Consider the following 23,599-nt stretch of genomic DNA (forward strand, 5'->3'; position numbering starts at 1 on the left):
ATTGAGATTCAATCACAGAGTATTTACTTATGTTTCGAAAAAGTTTGAAAGAGTTGTCGGAGCCCTATAGATGCTGATGACGTTGATGTCAAGCGACCATGATGTAGCCCGTTTAAAGCTTATATATTTCTGATGATTATATTTAGGCTTCAAATTTCAAAAAATGTTGTGTTCATTTGTGAAGATTATCATAAATGTTCATAAGTATAATACATGTTTGATGATCATGGAGCTTAATTTTTGCGATAATCTAAAAGCCTATGGAAAATCCTATTGTTTTTTTGTCACGGGTATGATGCTTACGACAGGGTTTCGCCAATAAAAGTACGTCAGCCCTGCAGAATTCTACTGAACTTATATTTAGTTTGTGTTTTCGCAGGAAGCAGCCTCACAGTAAACAAGACATCGTTTACCACTTCACTTACACACAAAATAACACAGAACAAGTTTAACTTAAGTTTAATAGATACTCACATCTGTTTAAGAAGGTCTCAATGTTCTTATTTTTACGCAAGGCCGGAAAGTCAAGGTCCAAGACCACAGCATTCATGGAATCCTGAAAACAAAAGACAAACAGTTTTAGTAAAACATTAATAAACATTATTCCTGAAAAATAAATTAACTTTAGAACTTATTTATCCGCTTTAAAAAAAAAATGTTTATTAAAAATGATATTCTTTATATAAGGCCTGTGTGTGTAATGTAGTCTGAGGACCGGAAGTTGATTGCTAGGAAGAACTTTCAAATCCTAAATCCTTAAGTTGATAGATCATCAAAGCATTATAAAAAATGATGAACAAGAACTTCCAACAGTGCTGATAAGGCTTGATCTGATAGGTCATTCATTATATTTTATTCAGCGTATGGAACCCAGAACACAGTTCACCTTTTTTGGGCATCTGGATGATGTGTGGTCCAGAGGGAGTGCTACGTATAATGAACGGAAATGCATTTAAAACAATTAAGCAGGCATGGACAAGACCACCAGGCCTGTGAATTTCTTCCTGCACATGTGACGTGAGGTTTTACTACACTTTTACTCTTGTAAAATGGTTTAAAGACCATGTCTGTTTTGACCGACGTGCCAGGCATGTTCTTGTTGGTAGCCCTTACCGGAAAAGCAACAGCCACACCTCACTCTCTTTTCTTTCGCTTTTTTAGATGTCTTAGTTGTATTAACATTTTTTAACATGTATTTACAAACCAACTACAGTGGATGTGAAATATTAATATTGAGAGTACATAATATGCTCCCTGGGATTTGAACCCCATGACCCCATGAAGTTACTGGGGCAAGTTACAGGAACCTTTTCACTCTCTCTTCTTTCCTGCCTTCAACTTCTAGTTCTCAACTACTCAAAACTTTTCTAGTCATTCGTGATTAATAAATGAGGAATTAAACAAAACAAAGATTTTTAAAATATAACTTTGCAGTAAGATTGCAGTAGCTGATAAAATATTTTTTAAAAGGGCATACAACTTTGGATTATATATTGGATATAGCCAACATACTACCAAAATTGTAATGTTGCAAAATCAGAATACTGTCAAACCCCATCATGGGACAAGAACTACTGTTTTTGTGTTTAAAATGTAATAATATGTTAAGGATTAACACATCTAAACCACATTTCCCAATATAGGGGACTCATAGTATAAAACTTTTATTTAAGGATATACAATTTTTTTGCACACACAAAGGAAATGCCACTAGAAGCTGTAGTGTCATCATGCAGTTTAGCAATGACATCATTTCCCCCTCTGCTAAACACTCAGAGACATAAAACAGAACATCCACATTAGCATACAAAAATACCCCAATGTAAACATAAAACACGGTGTGAGGTGTTATACAAAGACTACTTCTGTACCCAGCAATACTTCACTGACTACTCATTCTCACATGTAGCCCACCTGTACAAACATCCACATTGGAAATCCACAGACGTGTAGCAATTCAACACAATAAGTCAACTTATATTAATAAACTGCTGTTTATACCGTGACACAGGCACAGATCACAAAGGCATCAATAAAATCGTCTGCCATTGTTTAGTTCTGAGACAAACCGGTAGTCCCGTTCCAAACTCAAGCCACTGGTTGAGCTTAATGTTGCTATGAAAGACCGGTCAAACAAACAGAGCAATGTTTTCCAAACACCAGAGCCACAGCCTCTGAATGGCTTTCTTTCTGCACAATAAACAGGTAACAGAATTTTAGCAACTAACATAAATCACACAAAACTGAAGCTCTACTAAGGACATAAAGGCTTAAAGTCAATTCACCCGGCACCACTGATGTGGATTTGTGGGGGTGTGGTTACACGAGGCGTTTCAGGCAGGTCTGGGTGAGCATTCGCTTTTAGATAGAATGCATCTTTTGTTCCGACACATTCATTTTTGCAATTTTACGTGTCTAATACATGCATGGGCAACTTATAACACACCAAAGACACAGAAAAACACATATTCGCGCCATATGACCCCTTTAACAGAGAAGACTTGTTGAAGTCTTGAGCACTGAAACTAGATATGAGGGTCTTGCCGTGTAGATGCAGCAAGTCTGGAAACACAACAAATCAACAAAAAAATACAATATAACTCAAATGATGGAGAAATGTCATTTGAATGAAACAGTGAGTGCAGATCAAGGACGGTGGATGTAAAATGCAGCAGATACTGCAGATCACCCTCGTTTTCAAAGGATTCACAATAATTGCGGTTATCTGAAATAATAGCGATGAGACGATTATTTAATAATTGTGACAGCCCTACCTGCAACAGTTTGCAATGACATTATTGGTTATATTGTATTGGTGAGAGTTAAGAAACTAACATTAATGGAAAAAATATGATGTTATGAAATATGGAAATGCATAAACGAATGTAAAGGTGATTGAAAGCAGGGAGTAGGAGTTACAAATACAGAATCTCATACACTTCGACATTACCTCACACATATACACACAGACTGAGTCACTCTCACCCACACATTTATACAGACACAAAACAACATCGAACATCCACCAACACTAAGTGCAACACTGGCTAATGATTATCAACATGCTTCAGTCACGCAACAGTTCGCCAAAAATGTCATCCTAGTGTCTTTCTTTCTTTAATGTCTCAAACATGATTTCAGTGATAAAACAACTCTTAACCAGACGAATTCTACTGCCACAGCTACCTGAGCAGCCTCCTAGAGGCTACAACCACAGTCTGTAAGTTCTGTGTTTGGGTTGGTACACACAGCCCCGCCCACCCCCTGCCTACGGAAGAGTGCAATACAGAAACGTCGTATAGTTTCCAAACGACGTTTCTGCATTCGCCGGTTCTATCAGCTTAGTAAACAAATTCACACGTATTGCGCTGCCCACGGGGAAGCTTATACAGCGACATCATTTACGCCACTGGTGACAGACAATTGCACTCATCAACCACATGGGGGAAGCTGTGAGCAAAATTGTGCTGCTTTAAAGGGGCGATGAATTAAGACCTCAATTTTAACCTGAGCTTTTCCTATCGTATTCAAGGGAACTTCCTGTAAGTGTCAGAACTGAAAACGCCCTTGTTACTGAAATTACAACTGTTATTGACACCAGGCTCGGCGAACGCCAGGTCCTGGAATGCACCGATAGATTAAACACTGCCTCCACATAAAAATATCAACGACTACTTCTCTAGCCCCGCCCACTGGTTCGCGCATGACAGTACTGAAGTAACACAAGTTGAGTGAACCAGATAGAGCGAGCAAGCAATAAACATGCCGTTGAAGTTTATTTTTAAAGAGGTTCCATCTCACATGGGTAAAACATTACAGCAGATTCCTTTGTGAACAAGGCAGAGGTCGACGATGGATTTGCGGAGAGACTAAAATTAAAAAGCAGTGCTGTGCCGTCAATATTGGATCCGATAGGAATGGCGCAATCTTATGTGAGTACAACATATTTGTACTATGCGTCACTATTGCTTTGTTAGAGATCGCTTGATATGCTCCAACTAAGTTTACTACGCAAACTGCTATCCAATCATAGAAGTGGGCATTTAATTCCAAGTCTTCATGGCGGAACGCCCATTCAAACCGATCGTTTGTCAAGCCTGCCTCAAAACCAGAGTAGAAAATAGCCTTATTGCTTATTGATTTTGATGTTTTTGAATGTAAAAACCACGTGAACGTCATAAGTAGAGTGGTTTTGTGTAACATTTTTCAAAAATATTTTTTGCATTCCGCAGACGAAAGAAAGCCATTCAGGTCTGGAAGGTACATGATGGTGAATGAATGGGGGAACTATCCCTAAAAGAGCAAAGTCTAAAGCCTGACACAGCACTGGAGTTATGGGTGATTGAACAATACTTAATACACTGGATCACACACACCCTGCTTGTGTGCTACACACCTCCTGAAGTGAGATCAGAGAGCAAGAATCACTTGAAACCTATTGTTAATAATTGGTCAACAAGTCAATTAATTACATTTTTGCTTAAATCTGTCAATTGTTACATGTTTTAATTTGTATGTAATAATATTAATATTTGATGTTATTGGTTTGATATGATTTATTCATTTTATAAACAACTGCACTATTGTAATTTTATTTCACATCTTCATTGTACACACTCTTGTACACATAATATTATAAAAATGTACTGAATGTTTATGAAACAGTTCACATTCGTTCTTCTGGCGTCTTTGACAGGTTAGCATAATCAGCTCAGATATATACGTAAAATATTAGCTAGAAAACTAAACATGATAAGTTGGAGACTGACACAGAGTTTCCTAGTGAAGGAAGGCAGAGAGAAAGTGTCACAAAGGGCAGGACATTGGGAAAAGGGTTTCTGGTTGTTTTGACTGAGGGGGCGAGAGAAACAGCTGCTGTTCCCGAGAAAAAATGGACAAGGCTACTATCACTCACACCACCTTATATGGCAGTGTTTCTCCTATCTGCCCACAGAGAGAGAGAGAGCGAGAGAGATAGAGAGAGAATGAAAAGAAGGAGGAACTTGATAATTCTGGGAAGAATTGAAAAGTCAAACTTTCACTGCAATTATTTTATTTAAGCTTTAAGATTTAAATATCTTGCATAGATTTCAAAGCCACAAACAAGCTTATTCGTGAAGCTTTTTCCCTTATAAAGTCTGTTAACAAGCATTATTTATGCTGCTTACAAATTATTAGGGGTGTGACACTTATCCCACTTGACGAGACAAGATTTTTAGACTTTTTAAAAGAAATCCTTAATGATTAAATATATAGGGGGAAAAGTATTTTATTCACCTTAAAAACACAAATTGCAAAAAATGTAGGCATTATAAAATCATCTTGTACTTTATGAAACAAATTACACTTCTATTTTAATGAATTATATTATGCAGTAATAAACAATATGTAAACACTGCAAAATGTAATACAGATAGGCAGTAATTGCAAAAAATATATGCTTGCTTTGTTTGTTTTCTTAACAGGTGCAGCTTTTAGTAAAGAGCTGTGGGTGTTTTCTCTATATGCTAGTGCTTGTATTAGCAGTGGTGGCGATCATATCACATTGTCAATCCTCCTTCCTCCACTGACTGAACCCTCATAGTTTTCAGAGAAACAGTTAAAACTACATAAACACATCATGTTTTATGCTAACATAGCACATATGTAAGAGACAGATGATCGGTTTTTGAAAAGGTTTGCCTGTGAATGTTTTTAAAATAACGTAATAGCGCTCCCAAAGTGCTGCTAGAAGTGCGAACCCCCGTAACACTAGTGCTTAATACGTGAGGTGCTGCAGACAGGAGAGATGCGTGTGAAGGTTGAAACCCATACATCTAGCGCGTGTTTACATAGAGAAACGGTGGGAAAGTAGCGCAGTGGGATGGAAAAATCACGTTGTCTATGAATGGCCGGGCCGGTCGTTGTAGCTCACAGCAGCACACACATACTTTGTGCAGTTCTTAGCGTGTTCTGTATAGTAATGAAAACAGGTCGCCCCACAACAAAATGTGCACTCACACAAATGCTCCCAGATATATTTTGAGGTCGCACAGGTTAAATTTAGGGAGCATATGCGACTAAAACGGTCGCAATTTCGAGCCCAGCCCTCCATCATGCCAACTGCGTGAGGATATTTGTGTCTCGTCACACCCCTACAAATTATATGTACAAATTAGTGTATTCATATTTTTCTTAACCATTATCAGGGCATTAACAGTAAATGCTAAAGTTTACACTGCACTGGAGAATCCTTTGATTTCAAGGAGTTCGCAAAAGCGCCATTCCATCAAATTAACAAAAGATGAGAACGCTTCAACTTTTGCTGCACTGCGGCATAGGCATTTTAAGCAATATCAAACAATGATCAATTCAAAGAAGCCTGTCCAGTTATATATCAATACATCCAATTTGATGTATTCCCACTTGATTTCTAACACACCTGACTTTCAAAATCCTCAAAATGGATCAATGTATCACAAGTTTTCCCCTTGTGAGTAAACACCCCTGGGGAAAAGAACCATGTATAGTTTTTCTAATTCATGACTTAGGCCTATAATTTGATAATGGACCAACAAAGCATTTGTATTTGTGGTGAAGACTCTCTTGGAAGTAAAACAGGGTTGCGCTGAGTAATGGAAATAAAGTGATCCTCTCATCTATCATTGTATAGTGGCTATTTAGTGGATTAAAATGTACTGATGATAAATTGAAAGTAGTGTTCCTGCTCTCCCAGTACAACTAATGGATACTGACTGACACAAATAATTGACGTGAAGCCCTGAGAGGGACAGTTTATCCACCTGAGAAGCACAGTCATAATAAAACATTCGCTCGGTCTAAAACCTAGGGAGCTGTATATGAAGGTCTCAATTGAAAGCATTCAAGGTGTGCTTCAGACTGAACATGTAACCTTTCGGCTAAAATAAGTTTTGGATAGTTTGTTCAGAACTTTTATCCACATTAGCTTTTTTGCTTATGTACATTAGGCTATATGCTGCCTTCGCCAAAAGTAAAGCCAAGCTTTGGACATTTGACAACATCCTTTTTATTCAAACACATGCATCAAATACATTAAAAACTTTGCATTCATGTTGCAAAGCTGTACTTGGGATATAAACTGAAGCTTAGCTTTGAGAATATTTTAAGAAGACTTAATATATATTATTAATATATATTACAGACATTTGTACAATAGTAAGCATAGTTTAACTATAATATTTGCATTAAAAAGCACAGGAACCTAAGTAACCATAGTTTCATTCTAGTTACTACAGTTTAAACATGATGTAGTTCAGCTTTGGTAATACAAATTGGAATAAATCAGAAAAAACATGGTTCTTTGTGTATAGCTACACAAAACGATGCCCATAAATATCTATATATTTCAAGTCAATAAGCAGACTAAATGACCATACAGGTTGATATCTAAATGTTTTACTTAAACTGTGGAATTGAAACCTTGAATTCAAACGATTCGCAACCCTACTTATAAACACGGGCAAAGTTTATAAAGACATAACTCAGGAGAATGGCTACAAAGAAAACCAAAATAAACAGACAAAATTGTAGCCACACACAGTTTGCTTTATTTCCTGTTTTCCTATGCATTGTTTCCATATTTGAAATAAAAAACATTTCCTGAATCCCTGGCATGATGTAGCTTGTTGTTTTTTGACAAATAGCGTAATTCTGAATTTGCAGTATAACGCAGAATGGCACAGAATCTGGCAAATGTATTATTTCTTAACCAGAAAGTAGCGATGAAATTGTGTTATGAATAACGTTAGAAATAATCAGATGCGGTTTAAAATGTAATCTGCTTGTTTTGTCTATGAGTGAAAAAGTGTCGGGTTGCGTCCACCGCATGCCTGATGCTTGTGAAGCTTTCAGTATAGTAGGATGCGTCGCAAACACATGAACTGCATCAGTTTCATTTGAGAAAAGCTACTGTCAAACACCCTTTGTGGCGAAAGTCCAGTTAACTTAAACAAGTTATAACACCCACATTTTACCACACCACCCCCCTTGAACTTTTTTATAATTCGACCAATAAGTACAGTATATTTTTTACTTTAGTAAACTGAAGTGCTAGTAAAGTTATAAAAAAAGAATGCTTATTAACTTAATTAAAAATAGTAAATTTAAAGGGATAGTTCACCCAAAAATGAAAATTCTATCATCATTTACTTACTCTCTTGTTTATGAATGTGTACCGGAAGTTAAGGTGGAGTCACAAAAGTGAGCATGCGCAGTAACGTTTGTTTACGTTGTTAAGACGAAACCTTCTAGCGAGTGAAATGATCATTGCATTGCACTCTCTACAGAGCGCTTACACAGATACACACGGAAGCGTTTGAAAGTCTATCAAAGTAAAAAACAAAGCTTCCGTGTGTATCTGTGTAACCGCTCTGTAGAGAGTGCAATGCAATGATCATTTCACGCGCTTCCGGGTTTGGTTGCGCAAGCGCTCGGTAAGGAGCCATTCAAAGACATATCCGATGACCTTAGAAACACAATAGCCAATCAGAGGTCTTTCATAATCTGTTCAACAGCGCTCAAAATGATGGCGGGAAATGCAAGTATCGTCACATTTAGTACCGACTGGTACCGAAATTTGGTATCGTGACAACACTATTACCTACTGTAGTTGGTAAGACAGAATGCTATAAAGTAAATAAACAATGTCCCTGTCTTTTACTCTCACAATGAGCTTATGATATTCGATTGATACATTACCAGAGCCCTATGATTTCAGCCGAATTTGTCACATTTTTGATAATAAACCAGTAAGAAAAAAAGACTCATTTTGGACCATAAAGTGTATTGTTAAATACCCTGCCTCCATTACATATCTTTGTCATGTTATTACAAGTGTTTGATCACATAATTTGAGTGATCATTGCAAAAAAAATGTGTTTATGTATATTCTGTTTATGTAACCTATATACTGTATTCTACAGCACTTCATGTGTCCAAACATTTGACTAGTACTGTACTATAATATACACAAAGAATATCAGTCGATATATCAATATCGGACTGTTTTACTCCCTAATATCTACTAAAGATACTACTAAAGATTCATCTCTGTCTGTCTTAGACACGCACACACAATCACACCTAAAGAAATGCAGCCGAATTAAGGATGTCAGCAGCCCAAATTTCAGCGAGAACACAGAGCAGGAATTTGAGTGTAATATTGAATCATATCGATTCTAAAGAATCACTGTAAATCATCAGCATTAAGCAGCCCTGATGGATCACTGAAGTGTGACATGCTCCATTACGCAGCCAGTCATTTTTAATTAGTCTAATTTGAAAAATTTTGCCTCATCTTTGGGCATGTACACAAGATAACACTATCAAACAGCGTGAAGGTCTGATAAAATACGTCAGTGGAAACTGAGACATGCACAAAGAACATTTAAAACATCTGTTCATTAAAGGTGCCATTCCCGTGATCCCATTTTTCAAACTTAAGTTAGTGCGTAATGTTGCTCTTAGAGCATAAATAATACCTGCAAAATTATAAAGCTCAAAGTTCAATGTCAAGCAAGATATTGTTTTGAACAGAATTTGCTTTCAAGGACTACAGAGAATGGCTGGAATTGGACTACAGCCCTCTACTTCCTGGGTACATGACGACATCACTATTCCGAGTTTTTGAATAACCTCCGCCCACAGGAATACGCCAACAAAGGGGCGAGGCCTTCCTTAGAGAAGAGGAAAAGCAGCTGGATTCAAGATTTAGATTCAACTTTTTATTGTCATTGCACATGTACAAGTACAAGGCAACGAAATGTGACCTCTGCATTTAACCCATCCAGAGAGTAGTGAACACACGTACCCCCGGAGCAGTGGGCAGCTATCACTGCAGTGCCCGGGGAGCAAGTAGGGGTAAGGTGCCTTGCTCAAGAGCACCTCAGTTGTTACCTGGGAATCGAACTGGCAACCTTCTGGCCACGAGTCCGACTCTCTAACCATTAGGCCACAACTGCCACTGGAGTAGTGTATGGTCACCATTGTAAACATTTGACTGAGCTACACGCTTAAATACTTTCACTTTCATCACAGTCTTACAGCTGGTAATAAGAATTTAGCTACAGACATTCTAAGGTAACTAACGGTCAAATAACAGCTTCCATGACTTTAACCTCTGCTGTGAAAGCTGTTCCGTGTAATACATTGATATTGTGTGTGCGTGTGCATAACATTACTTCTAAAACACTTCTATGAAATGTACTTTTAAGTCCTGCTTGCAAATGTCTCCTGGTCAATCTGCTTATTTTATTATCCAATTTAGGTCCAATATGAAAAGGCAAAACTAACGCTTCTGTTATTAGTGTTAATATAACCAGTTTGACGCCAATCGGTCTGGTGTCATATCCCTCGCCATAATAGAACAACAGGGGAGTCCTTGCCACAGTAGGAAAAAATGTGATGCACTAGCAGTCCTCCGTTACACTTCTCAGTTCCTTAGATCCGCGTGTTTTTAACTGATGAAGTGAAGCTGATGCCATTAGGGCTGTGACGGTGGCAGTTTTTTACCACCGCGGTGGTAATAGACAAATCGACCGCGGTTGTGCGGTGGTTGAGAAATATATATTATTTATATAAATAATATTTATATTATTATATTTGCGTGTAGCAACCACATGACGAGTGGAAGAGAAATATAGACCTTATTTAAATACTTGAAATTGTTAAATACTTGAAATTTAAATATGATATCTGAAATAAATGAGGATGAAACATCCGTCAATGTTTAACGTGCAAATCCATCAGTGAAACGGCACACTACAGCATATAAAACATTTAAATAAACATCAGTAAATAATGAAAACTTAAATGATACAAGAAAGCTAAATACTAAATAAAAAATCTCTTGTTGCAGTGACTTCAGTCAGTGGCGTATTAATCCTTACAGTCCTTAACAATTCCATTTGAAACAAACTGTTTAAACCTACGTTGGCTTTCCTATTCAGATTGCCATAAAAACTTTACTTTTTCTGACTCGTGGATGTGAAACTTACTTGTTGACATTGTCCAGATTAAAATGTGTACAGCTGCACTAAATGCGCGTTCAGAAGATGTACACAGGAGCGCAAATGAATAGATGTCTCTCTGCAACCACGGCAAAACCTGCGCACGCTCCGACACTAAGCAAGCGGGTCATAGCCAGTTTTGATTTTACGTATCTGTTCATTTCACAAAAAGATCCATTGCAAAACCCGCAGAATAACCTGGGTTTTGCCGTGCAGGCCCGCGCTCGAACGCACCAACGGAAACATATGCCAATAATTTCTGTTAATGTAAAATCTTTTAAATAAAACCATCCACAACTGAAAGGCTACAACTAGCAATCGTTATCGCAACTCTCATATTTATTACACCTATATTTGTCAGAGTGACGTGTCGTGCACTACCGCCGGTGGCAGTTCGCCACCGTCATGGCACTTTACCACCGCGATGGTGCGGTTGTCACGGCCAGCGTCACAGCCCTAGATGCCATTTACCGTTTAATGCTAAAAGCTAAAGCTTATGAATACACCACATATGCACTGATAGGGGGATCAATCACAACAGCCAGCTTGCTGATATTGTATGGGTGGGACATCTTCAGACACACGCTGTAAGCAGGGAACCAATCACGACAGACTGGGTCAGCTTTACCAATAGCGTTTTGGAAGGAGCGACTTTATAGAAACCAGAAAATATTTTCTATATTTATAGTATTTTCCCTCTGACAAGAGGGACAGCGATGAAGAATAGACTTGAAATATGTGAAATATAAAGTGTTTTTTTAACAAGAAAAATGAACATCCATTGTTAACCCCCAAAACACATAATCAAAGCTTCGAAACAGCCAAAGAATGGCCGCTTTAAATATGCTAACAGAGATCATTTTCAGTAAAAATAAAACACAAATATCAAACAGAAATAAACCTGGCCTTATTTCAGTGCATATTTTATATAAAGAGATATCGAAAACAGGTTAAATTCAAGTTTTTAACATATAAAAGGCTTTTTGTGGAGTTTTGTTACACTGAAGATTAGGGAGTCATAACAAACAGTCATAATATCAGCTGAATGTATATCAGATACAATATACTCATGGAAACGCTCAACAAGCAGCACAATACCATAAAAAAAACATTACAGCGCTAACAAACATGAAGCAAAGTCCAGAGTAAACTAAGAATAGGTTCACTTGAGCTTGGATTCAGCTAAGAAATGATACTGCATTAAAACATCTTGCTCTTAAAAACATCTCGCTCTAAATAACCATCTGTCCGACAGGTTGCTTAGTAAAATACAGAAACACATTTACAAAGCACTTAGGTTTAATATTAAATTGGTACTTCTGAAACCACTGCTGGGCAGTTTGCAATGTGGTTGATGCATTCTACCATTATTTATCAAGGGGTCTGGTGTAAAGAAACCGCAGTGACCAAACTTTTCACTTCGGTATTCAATTTACAAATAACTCAACATACTTTTACAATTTTCAACTTTACAGCATGCACTCCATTTAAATAAGACAGAGGTTTGTCCAATTCATTTGCAATGGAAGTATACAAACAATTCCCATTGGCATTGGCATAACAGCTGAAAATTCAATAGGGGATTTCCAGATCCCGGTATGCTTTATATGGTACTTGATGGTGAGGATAAATGTTCAATTACGTGCTATTTTATGTTATTTGGGCTCTTTGAGAAAAGGAGAAGAGAATTAGCATTTGATACTGTTGCTAGGGTTTGAAAAAGTTTTTGACTGTGGTGAAAGTCAAGCTTGTGCTTTATTTAAAGTGATAGTTCACCCAAAAAGAAGAATGTCATCCTTGACATTTCAACCCTTTATGACTTTCTTTCTATCACGGAGCACAAAAGAAGATATTTTGAAGAATGTTGTTAACTGGCCCCCATTCACTTGCATTGGTTCTGTGTCCATACAATAGAAGTGAATGGGGGCCAGTGCTGTTCGGTCACCAACTTTCATCAAAATGTCTTCTTTTGTGTTCTGCAGAAGAAAGAAGGTCATAAAGGTTTGAAACAACAAGAGGGTGAGTAAATGGTGACAGAATTTTCATTTTTGGGTGAACTATCACTTTAAGCACAGATAAGAATATGATGCATGTTGCTTTACATTTCATAAGGATGCCTCTAAAAACATAAGCACACACAGACATTACAGAAACAAAAGGTCTTGTGAAAAGCTTTTATGATTTTGTCTTTCCGATGATGCAGAGCCAAAATAGCAGGGCCTGCTAATGGTGTTGAGATATAAACATTACAGTATCCAGTTCCACCAACAAAAGACACAGGAAGTTTATAAGTATGTCAGGAGGTCTGTAGAGTACAACACCCGATGAAATACAGTATCCACTGCAAAGAAAACCCAACAGGAATAGCATAGATGCTAGCACCATGAAATCACGTGCCATTTCTAGTTCCAGTTGAGATTAAACCTGTTGCAAACTGATAAGATCCAACAATGACACCAAACAATAAACGAATACAGCTGGTCTTCTGCTTATCCCAGATGTTCCTGGATAAACTTCACAAACACAACAGCTTTCACAGGTGTACATGTTTGTGTCACATGGCAGACCACTATGGCTCTTACAAACTTTTCTAGTGCCAGTGATAAAGTTCCAGTAAGGTAGAGAATCTGATCTCAGACATTAAGAGACAGATACAGTTACATTTAGAAACTGCTCTGACAAGATCTACCGTCTTTAGGTTGCAGGCTGGAGGCTGGAGGTGTCTGGCTGGCTTTTAAAGATGTTTTTCTTATCTTCGCATTACAGAACTTCTAATGTGTGTGTGTGTGTGGAATGAGGGTGGAATTTGAACACTGTTGTCAGCACCTCTTGCCTACTGCAAGCACACAAACTACAGAAGCTACATAAGCAGACGCTGTCCACACGCACCTCAAGGGAAGAAGGGAACAAAGATAAGGCCCATCAACATTCCAGCATACAGCGTGACTGTCGTTTATCAAGCCTCAACCAGGGTTTACAAAACTAAGCACCTGAAACACACCACAACAGAATCATTGTTTTAAACAAATTTATGTAAGAGAAGAGACGATTGCTAGACATAAGAATAGCAGTTGAACATTTGTCTGGGGTTGTGTTTTTCGTTATTATTCATATACGTCCGACAGTCTCTAAATAAATGACAGGGAGGTTATTCATTAACCTTCTCTCCCGAGTCTGACCTTTGCCCTTTTCTCAGGCTACGATGCCACCTGGCCATCTTAAAGGGACAGTTTACCCAAAAAGGTCATTCCATTCCTCATGCCATTCCAAAAGACTCACTACACAAACAAAAATAGGAGAACCTGATGAGAAAAGGCATCTTTTTAGTTACATAGAAATTTCAAAAGACATAAAGGTGTAAAAATGATCAAAAATCATCATATTTGCATTTCTTTAAGAAGAATATTAAAAGCAGCTTTAACTGTCCAATGGCACAGAGTTAAAGGGATAGTTCACCCAAAAATGAAAATTCTGTCATCATTTACTCACTATCTTCTTGTCAATTCAAACCTTTGTAACATTCTTCCTTCCACAGAACACAAAAGAAGATATTTTCAAGAAAGTTGGTAACCGAACATGCCCCCATTCACTTCTATTGTATGGACACAAAACCAATGCAAGTCAATGGGGTAGCAGTTAACATTATTCAAAATATCTTCTTTTGTGTTCTTCGGAAGAAAGAAAGTCATACAGGTTTGAAATGACATGAGGGTGAGTAAATGATGACAGAACGCTTATTTAGGGTGAACTATCACTTTAAAGGGACAGTTCACCCAAAAATAAAAAATTTCCCTCTTTACTCGTTCCGGAACTTTGAAGAACCAATGTTCTTCAAAATATATTTTGTGTGCAGAAGAAAGAAAGTGACACAGGTGTCCCTTTCATAATCTCCTTTTATGCTGCTATATGAAAGATAATCTGATAAACATGCAAATGCTTGACAAGCACATTAAACTGGTGACTAAGTTTGCAAATAATGTGCAATTATTTCTATAGCTCTTGTCTAAAGTTAGCATCAATATTACATCATCTTCAGGTAATCCACTAGCCTGTGGAATGTCAGAAGGAATGGTATTGCAGGAAAATGTTAAGACCTGTTAGACTGAGATAGGGCATTACCACAGCTGAAACTGAGGTTTACGTTACACAGTAAATATAGAAAAGTGCTCTTGGAAACTTAACTGAGCAATTCCAAAAATTCTTTCATTCATTTGGCATCACACGGGCACACATAAGATCACACACAGGCCAAAAAGTAAGTAATCTCAGACTTAAATGCTTGGTTAAAAGACCTGAAAACAATCGCATTATGCTGGATGCATTACACATAACTCAGAGTAATCAGATTGAGCTGGAGTTAATGACAAGTTAAATGAGTTCATAAGCAGGTTAGATCAAAGAGAGAGAGAGACAGACAGACAGAGATAAAGGGAGACAGGGACAGCTACAGACTTTTGGCTAAAGAGTATATATGTATTTTGAGCAAAAGGGGAGCCAGTTTTTAGACTTTTCATTGTAAATCCAGAGTAAGGAGGTTAACAAAGTTATTTTTTAAATGCTATATTTTCTAGAAGTCTCTCAGCTCATCTTATTACAGCACACACAGTTATCTCCTGCCCTGAGCTAAACCAGAGAGAGAGACTTGAGCTATAAATGGCAGAGAGAGAGACAGAAAGAGATGGTGTGCGGCCTGCTCTCTACCTCCCACTGCTTCCCACTTCTCTGCTCATCTCCTTCTCAGGAAACACACATTCATAAGTTGTGGAAAAACACGCAATTTGTTACAAACACACTAAATGGACATAACACCACTCGCACCTTTTCTCTCAGTAAGGATGACCATCATCTGTCTGTCACCACAGTTTAGACCGAACTCTGCTCCAGATACATTGAGTCAATTGACAGTCCATCAAGAGTCATCTGAATAATGTTTAGATGTGGAACATATTAACTTTATAATCTGTCAAACATATTCACCCTAAATATGTCTCTCTCGAAGACTCACTTATTACTTATTTAACGGACAGTTCACCCAAAAATGAAAATTCTGTCATCATTTACTCACCCTCAGGTTGTTCCAAACCTGTATAAATTTCTTTGTTCTGCTGAACGCAAAGGAAGATATTTGGAAGAATGTCAGTGACCATGTCCACCATTTACTACGATAGTAGGGAAAATAAATACTATGGCAGTAAATGGGGGATGAGATCTGTTTGGTTACTGACATTCTCGCAAATGTCTTCCTTTGTGTTTAGCAGAACAAAGAAATTTATACAGGTTTGAACTTTGAAATTATAAGAGGGTTAGTAAATTATGATGACAGAATTTTTAGCATTTTGGGTGAACTATCCCTTTAAGAGATGTTATTTTACACACTGATGTGCATTTGCTATGACACTTGCAGAGTTGGAAAACATGACATTTGGCTAGTAAAAAAATCCCTATTCTCATAAATTTTGGCATTATATCAGACGATCTCTAATACTGACTTTTAAATAAGGACTGTTTTCATAATGTTGTGTTTATAATAACTACTGGCTTGCCCCACCCTTACCCTAAAACAAAACCATTATGAATATGTATTTAATGGAGGGTCTTTTAGACTTTGCTATTTCATCTATCCGTAAAAGTCACGTTCCCAGTCAACTAACAGCTGACTGATCACTTGACAGATTTGAAATGACTTTATGACCATGTGAAATGCTGTACATGTTCCAACAAACAGTGATGCAGAACACTGCCACTGTTTTCTAAAACCATAGTCACCACATTTACTATGGCATTACCACAATATTCATAGTTTAACCGCTTACCAACACTTTTACTATTAAAAAAAATAAAGTTAATGTTCTCTAGGGGTATTAAAGACAAAATATCTTCCAAGTGCACTTTGCAATGATTAGATCAATCCGTGAATGTCCTGCTCTAAGACCCAGTGTCAAATTTCTTCACCTGCACGAACAGGCCAGTTAATAGCAGTCTCCCTTTCCAGAACCAAACAACCAAGTAACAGCAGGAAGGGGGAATTACGAAATTGTCATGTTGCAGGCCAAGAATATTACTATATTTGGTGTGAGGCAACAGATGAAGTCAGAACTTGACGCAGCACAGTTATTCAAATATGGCAAGTCTACAGAAAACTGTTTAATAGACGATAAGGCCTTCCGTCTTATCCAAGAGTTGTTGACAAGGAGACTAGAAACGGGATACGATACTTATGTACAAATATCGTGCTAATAAAAGAGACACCCGCATGCCCAAACGCAAGACTCCATCAGACACACTGTATTTGACGTTAAGATTACGGTGCAGTGCTACATTGTAACATAAACTAACACGTCCATTGCTTCAACGTTGCTGTTTCTTTAACCCAGGCAATGGAGCTTTGAGGTGCATTAAACATTCATGAAAAGCGACGGTGAACTTACCAGCAAACTTTCCAAGTTGATCGCAGACCGCGGGTCTTTGATCATGGCTTCCAGCTTTCTCAGCCGGTTTTCCATCCTTCTCTCCGCACCCAGCGACATTTTTGCTTTCTCCTGGCGCCAGACTGAGCAATGAAGAGCGATCTGCCCAACTTTTCTGGTTCACATGAAAGCTACAAGATCTTCGTTCAAGTTGTCGAGCGGTGGCCGTGGGCCTAGACAGCCTCCGACTCGCCGCCCTCCAAAAAAGAACCCAGGACTCGTCCAGAATAAAGCGGAAAAAAATAATCCAATGGGAGCAGCGGAGGGTTTAACCTCCCTTAAACAGTTTATGAAGTAGTAATTAAAGTAACTAAGCGCGATCAAACTTCCCAGTCATCCTAACAAAGTTGTACAGTACCGTAAATGGCGCGTTAAAGTTTTAATTTTTAGAGGCTTCAACAGCAACAGGGCGTTTTCTGGGCGCCCCTCTCCTCCCGCCTCGAAGCCCTCTCTTCTCTCCTCCCCTCCTGTCTCCCCTATCCCCCTCTCCTGACTGTCTGATCCTGACTTCAAATCTTACCCGTTCACAAACAACCCTGCAGATTTTAAAAAGCGAACATCTGTTGAGTCGACCAGATCACAAACTCCAAACGCATTCCTGCAACACGCGAGCAGCGACTTGAAACGAAACCGGCGCCTTTTATTCGATCTCTATTCGGATTTTCGTTATTTTAAGTTCTTCGGAGGCGCCTGCCAAAGTATGCTTGTCCTCATCTCGCCTGTGGACTCGGTCGGTAGATTTGTCCGCCAGTAGGGTTCGTGTACTGCGGATCCGTTCTTCGGTATTCCAGCAGGCAGCTCGAGCTCCTTGCTCTAACATCAACACGACGACAGCAGCACTCTTTACCCATAAGCCTCTCTTCTCTCCGTCTCGCCCACGAACGGTTGCACACGGGAGAATGTAAATATTCTCCGGTGGATTGTGGTCTGCCCACCCACAACAAATCACCGAAACACAGTTCGGTTCCGCGTTTAGTAACAACGTTTACTCAAAAACACATTGTTTAGGAACAAAGGTAAGTTTTGAACACAGGATGTTGACGCCTGATGTAATGAAACCTGTTGCTGCGGCTGGGTTACAAAATAAACGTAATTAGATTTTACGTCAACAATCACTGTAGTAAACCAATATTTGTTTACATGTCCAATTTCAAAATTTCTTCTTTTTTAAAGTAACAATAACAGTTCGTTTTCATAAATTGGTTATTATTTTTTATACTTTAAATGCTTTATTCGCTTAAATGTAATCCAACAACAGTGATGCAGCCTAAAATAGGGCTAAAATCCAGTCTCGAATCAGATTTTGGAGCAAAATTGCACGATGATAACTTGAGAAAAGAGCAGAACTTCTTAATAAAGAGGTGTTACAGTGACATCTTGTGGGTGAAACTGATTTTCTCCACTTGTTGATATACTTGCTGAAGTGAAATATTTCCACTAGAGGGCGCGTTTTCCTTTTTCTTAATCCATGAAATAGACTTGAGAAATAATTTGCTGAATGATCTCTTTAAATAGTTAGTAAAATGTAATTGGTTTCTTAAGCAACTGTATCTGAAAGTAAAATTCCCTGTTATGACATATGTTCCCATACATGAACCAATATTGTATGGCAGGCTGAAAATCACAGCAGTTGACATGTTGAACACATGGGGGAACTATATATGACAGTAACATTCTTAGCTGTCGGGATGTGTTCCCTCTGCTATGATGGACAAGTTTGGGGAGAGCAAGTTGAAGGGGAGTAGTCAGCTGTATGAATTTGACACATGTACACGCTTTCTTTTTTTACACAAGGTAGCCTAACATTATATGACAGTAATATTCTGAACTGTCAGGGTGCGTTTTCCCTGCTGTCATGGAGGTGGTTTTTAAAAAGACATATTCAGATATATCCATTTCTTTCAGGTCAACAACACATAAAATTACTCTTTCACAAATATATTAATAGAAATGACATTATGGGGTTGGAATAAAAACATAAAAATAAATGTAAGTTTTACTTAAATGTAACAATATAGCTAAACGGTCATTGAAAGCCTTGCATTTCTATAAAACAACATTCCGCAGAAATAATTTAAATAAAAGAACTTTGAATTCCAACAGTGGTAAACAGAAGAAACACAATACTCGTGTTTAAAAGAACTTTATTTAACTATAAGTTGGCAATGTTTTAGATATAAATTTAAGAGGTCTTGGCAAGATGTCTCCACTGGTTAGTCTGTTTGTAAACCTAAAAACACAATAAATGCATAAAAACAAACATACAATACACAATGACCTATAGGTTTTATTCAAATTCTAAAAAAACACATTTGCATTGATAGGCAATCATGAGTTCCTTTAAAAAACTGATGAAAATAATCAACTCTAAAAATAGAAAAAGTCTTTACTACCTCCCCTAACATTAATTACAGAAGATCCATTTTAAAATCAACACAATCTCTAATAAAAAACTGCTGTCTACAGGTTGGCAGAAAAAAGCATTAAAAAATAAACAAACAAAAAAATACACACTGAAGCTTCCAAGCAGGCTGTGTTTGATTTCGCATTTGGGTAGAGGCAAAAAGGCAAATAGAAAGACCCAAAGAAATGTTTCTAGAAAATAAAAGAAATCTACAGTATGTTAAGACACTAGGAAGTGTTCCAGAGCAGAGCCTCTACCTGGTAAACTTCAACAGGGTTGCATCTCTGGATTTCTTTTGGTCTTACGATGGTTTGATGTCAGTGTTAGCAGACTGTCAATGCGAGTCAGTTCCTTGCCCAGTTCAGTGTACAAGCCACTACCTAACATTTGGTTACTGGTGTTTGGGAGTCTCTCTGAATACAAAGACACAGAGTTGGGGAGAGGTGTTTCTGCACGCGGACGACCCTGTGTGAGTGAGAAAGAAAATACATTAACAAGCTTAACGTACACTCACCTAAAGGATTATTAGGAACACCATACTAATACGGTGTTTGACCCCCTTTCGCCTTCAGAACTGCCTTAATTCTACGTGGCATTGATTCAACAAGGTGCTGAAAGCATTCTTTAGAAATGTTGGCCCATATTGATAGGATAGCATCTTGCAGTTGATGGAGATTTGTGGGATGCACATCCAGGGCACGAAGCTCCCGTTCCACCACATCCCAAAGATGTTCTATCGGGTTGAGATCTGGTGACTGTGGGGGCCATTCTAGTACAGTGAACTCATTGTCATGTTCAAGAAACCAATTTGAAATGATTCGAGCTTTGTGACATGGTGCATTATCCTGCTGGAAGTAGCCATTAGAGGATGGGTACATGGTGGTCATAAAGGGATGGACATGGTCAGAAACAATGCTCAGGTAGGCCGTGGCATTTAAACGATGCCCAATTGGCACTAAGGGGCCTAAAGTGTGCCAAGAAAACATCCCCCACACCATTACACCACCACCACCAGCCTGCACAGTGGTAACAAGGCATGATGGATCCATGTTCTCATTCTGTTTACGCCAAATTCTGACTCTACCATTTGAATGTCTCAACAGAAATCGAGACTCATCAGACCAGGCAACATTTTTCCAGTCTTCAACTGTCCAATTTTGGTGAGCTCGTGCAAATTGTAGCCTCTTTTTCCTATTTGTAGTGGAGATGAGTGGTACCCGGTGGGGTCTTCTGCTGTTGTAGCCCATCTGCCTCAAGGTTGTGCGTGTTGTGGCTTCACAAATGCTTTGCTGCATACCTCGGTTGTAACGAGTGGTTATTTCAGTCAAAGTTGCTCTTCTATCAGCTTGAATCAGTCGGCCCATTCTCCTCTGACCTCTAGCATCAACAAGGCATTTTCGCCCACAGGATTGCCGCATACTGGATGTTTTTCCCTTTTCACACCATTCTTTGTAAACCCTAGAAATGGTTGTGCGTGAAAATCCCAGTAACTGAGCAGATTGTGAAATACTCAGACCGGCCGTCTGGCACCAACAACCATGCCACGCTCAAAATTGCTTAAATCACCTTTCTTTCCCATTCTGACATTCAGTTTGGAGTTCAGGAGATTGTCTTGACCAGGACCACACCCCTAAATGCATTGAAGCAACTGCCATGTGATTGGTTGATTAGATAATTGCATTAATGAGAAATTGAACAGGTGTTCCTAATAATCCTTTAGGTGAGTGTATAAGCCTAGTAATGCAGCTTTAGGTGCATTATGGACATTTACAAAATATTCACAAATAATAAACAAATATTAAATAATAAACTGACGTGAGAACCATGTCTTTATAAAAGAGTAAAAAATAAAAATAACATAATGAAACATATTTTAGTAGTCATTTTAAGTACATGCCACAGAGACTAAACTGTTTCTGTTATATCACTTTAATTGTTATTCACTGTAACTAAAATGTAATATGAAATAATACAATTATAATGTGGCACTTTCACACATGAGATGCAGTTTTAGGCCCATTTCATCTGTTTTGTTTATGGGCAAGATCATGCATCCTCCTTAAAAATGTTATAAGAAAACTTATCAGTGACGATTTTTGGTTGTCGTCATCATTGATAAGAGAGAACGTTACCAGCTGGTCAAAGTTCTTCAGAAAACTCCAGTTCTTCTCCCTGTAATAAGACATTTAAGCATTTTTACAACATAGCCTACTGTGACAGTGCAACGAACATAATTATTTAAAAAAGGGAAATATTGCGAAAAAAAGACGCAAAGTCTTATTACATTATGGTTGTGTGTACAGTAACCACGACTATATTGCGTAAAGAAGAGGAGCCGAGTAACGCACACCGTCCAGGGGGCGCCTGGTCAACTACAATCCATATCAAATAACGTGTCGAACAATGGCACATATCAGTTTTGAAAGACAAGATTTGTAACGTAACTCCAGAGAAAGTGTCAGCAATCCCAATACAGTTATAATAAATTGAATAAAATTGGTTCCTTACCATTCCTTTACCCCAGTTCTCTCGGCGCGCACAAACTCTCTCCAGATCTGGTCCTGCTTTACCGGATCTCGGGTATCATCGTCTTGCGCTGCAGTTTCACCGGTGTTTCGTGTCCTAACTGCTGGATGTCTAAACACCGAGACAGAGGACTGAGAAGTGAGAGGACCATTTGGTCGGTCCGGTAAACGATATCCAGCCGATGTTGCGCGCCGTTGGTTCCCTTTTTTATCCATCAATTACAGATCCTTGAGCGTGTCGGTCAAATGCGCAAACGTACATTTAATGTAAGCCACTGAAAACTTATTCGTAACAAAATAACATTCCTTATAGAATTGCAGTGAACTGGGTTTTAAGCTTTTCCCCTGTGAACACCTTTGTTTGGCTCTGAGGCGCGCGGAAGTGTCAGGCGCGCCAATTCACAGCAATCACAACGCGCGAGTTGCTGGCTGCTGCTGCTGCAAACCGGTTGCGCGGAGAATCGTTGCTCGTCTTGTTTACCCGCTCCGTTTCCCCGGGAGACATCCGGGCGATGCAGGGATACCCTCACAAAGCCTTTGTTCATTCACGAGAAGGCGAGACATCCGCTACAACAATGGGAACAAATTAGGATCACAAAAGCCAAAGACTGCTGACATAAAGCGTCCAACGCGTTAAAAAACTAACATTTATTTTCAGTGCCTTTGTCATGCTCTCAATGACTTAATCACATGAAACAAACAGTAACCTGCTTAGTGGTGCCAGTCATTTAATAGTTTGAGGTTTAGATCGGTAGGCCTACTGCTGGTGTAATTACAGTAATCATTTATTCTTTTGTAGAAATTAATAAAGATTCCTCCAAATTGTCTCATTGTCATATGTTACCTCCAATTGTTACTGAGATTACAGCAAGCACAAAACATTTTGTTTTGTTGCAAGTCTATTGCTTTTATGACCATTTATAATTCTGGCGCAATTGTTTGTAATGTGAATTTCGCGAACTTCTGTAATTCTTGGATTTAAGAATGTAAGTGTAATATGAAAATACGCCTAAAACTCCCTGCAGATGCACCAAACCCGAAATCCAGTAAAATGTTATAAAAGGTGGGCACTGTCACAAACAGTTTTCTGCAAAGGTTTTGTGTATATTTTTAAATCATTCATCATATTTGAATATTATGCAAATTTGTCTTTTTCCATCCCCTCAAGAGGGCGAT

The 23,599-nt window shown here is 38.4% G+C and overlaps 2 protein-coding genes across 8 annotated transcripts in view; both read right to left on the reverse strand.

Annotated features, from left to right (window-relative positions):
- Positions 1-18,431, reverse strand: part of rock2a (rho-associated, coiled-coil containing protein kinase 2a) — a 37,192-nt gene extending 18,761 nt beyond the window's left edge. For 3 of the 6 annotated variants that reach the window (XM_057341298.1, XM_057341299.1, XM_057341297.1), the window contains exons 1-2: positions 17,456-18,430; positions 475-556 (exon numbers count right to left, since the gene is read on the reverse strand). In XM_057341298.1, the coding sequence (XP_057197281.1) occupies positions 475-556; positions 17,456-17,554 (181 nt within the window). In that variant the 5' untranslated portion in view covers positions 17,555-18,430. Of the gene's footprint in view, positions 1-474; positions 557-17,455 lie in introns of all 6 variants that reach the window. The other 3 variants (XM_057341295.1, XM_057341296.1, XM_057341300.1) reach the window with 2 other exon arrangements.
- A 1,190-nt stretch (positions 18,432-19,621) lies between these two features.
- lg9h2orf50 (linkage group 9 C2orf50 homolog) lies at positions 19,622-23,176 on the reverse strand. Of its 2 annotated transcripts, XM_057342359.1 has the most exons (5): positions 23,131-23,176; positions 22,407-22,990; positions 22,031-22,070; positions 20,156-20,363; positions 19,622-19,724 (listed from the first exon to the last, which is right to left on the reverse strand). In XM_057342359.1, exons 2-4 carry the CDS (start codon positions 22,637-22,639, stop codon positions 20,166-20,168), a joined length of 471 nt encoding a protein of 156 aa, XP_057198342.1. In that variant the 5' UTR covers positions 22,640-22,990; positions 23,131-23,176; the 3' UTR covers positions 19,622-19,724; positions 20,156-20,165. The 2 variants fall into 2 exon arrangements, with proteins under 2 accessions (XP_057198342.1, XP_057198341.1); XM_057342358.1 differs by having other exon boundaries at positions 19,628-20,363; positions 23,131-23,175.
- Positions 23,177-23,599: the final 423 nt, after the last annotated feature.

Source organism: Triplophysa rosa, linkage group LG9 (genome assembly GCF_024868665.1).
Source record: "Triplophysa rosa linkage group LG9, Trosa_1v2, whole genome shotgun sequence".
Lineage (NCBI taxonomy): Eukaryota > Metazoa > Chordata > Actinopteri > Cypriniformes > Nemacheilidae > Triplophysa > Triplophysa rosa.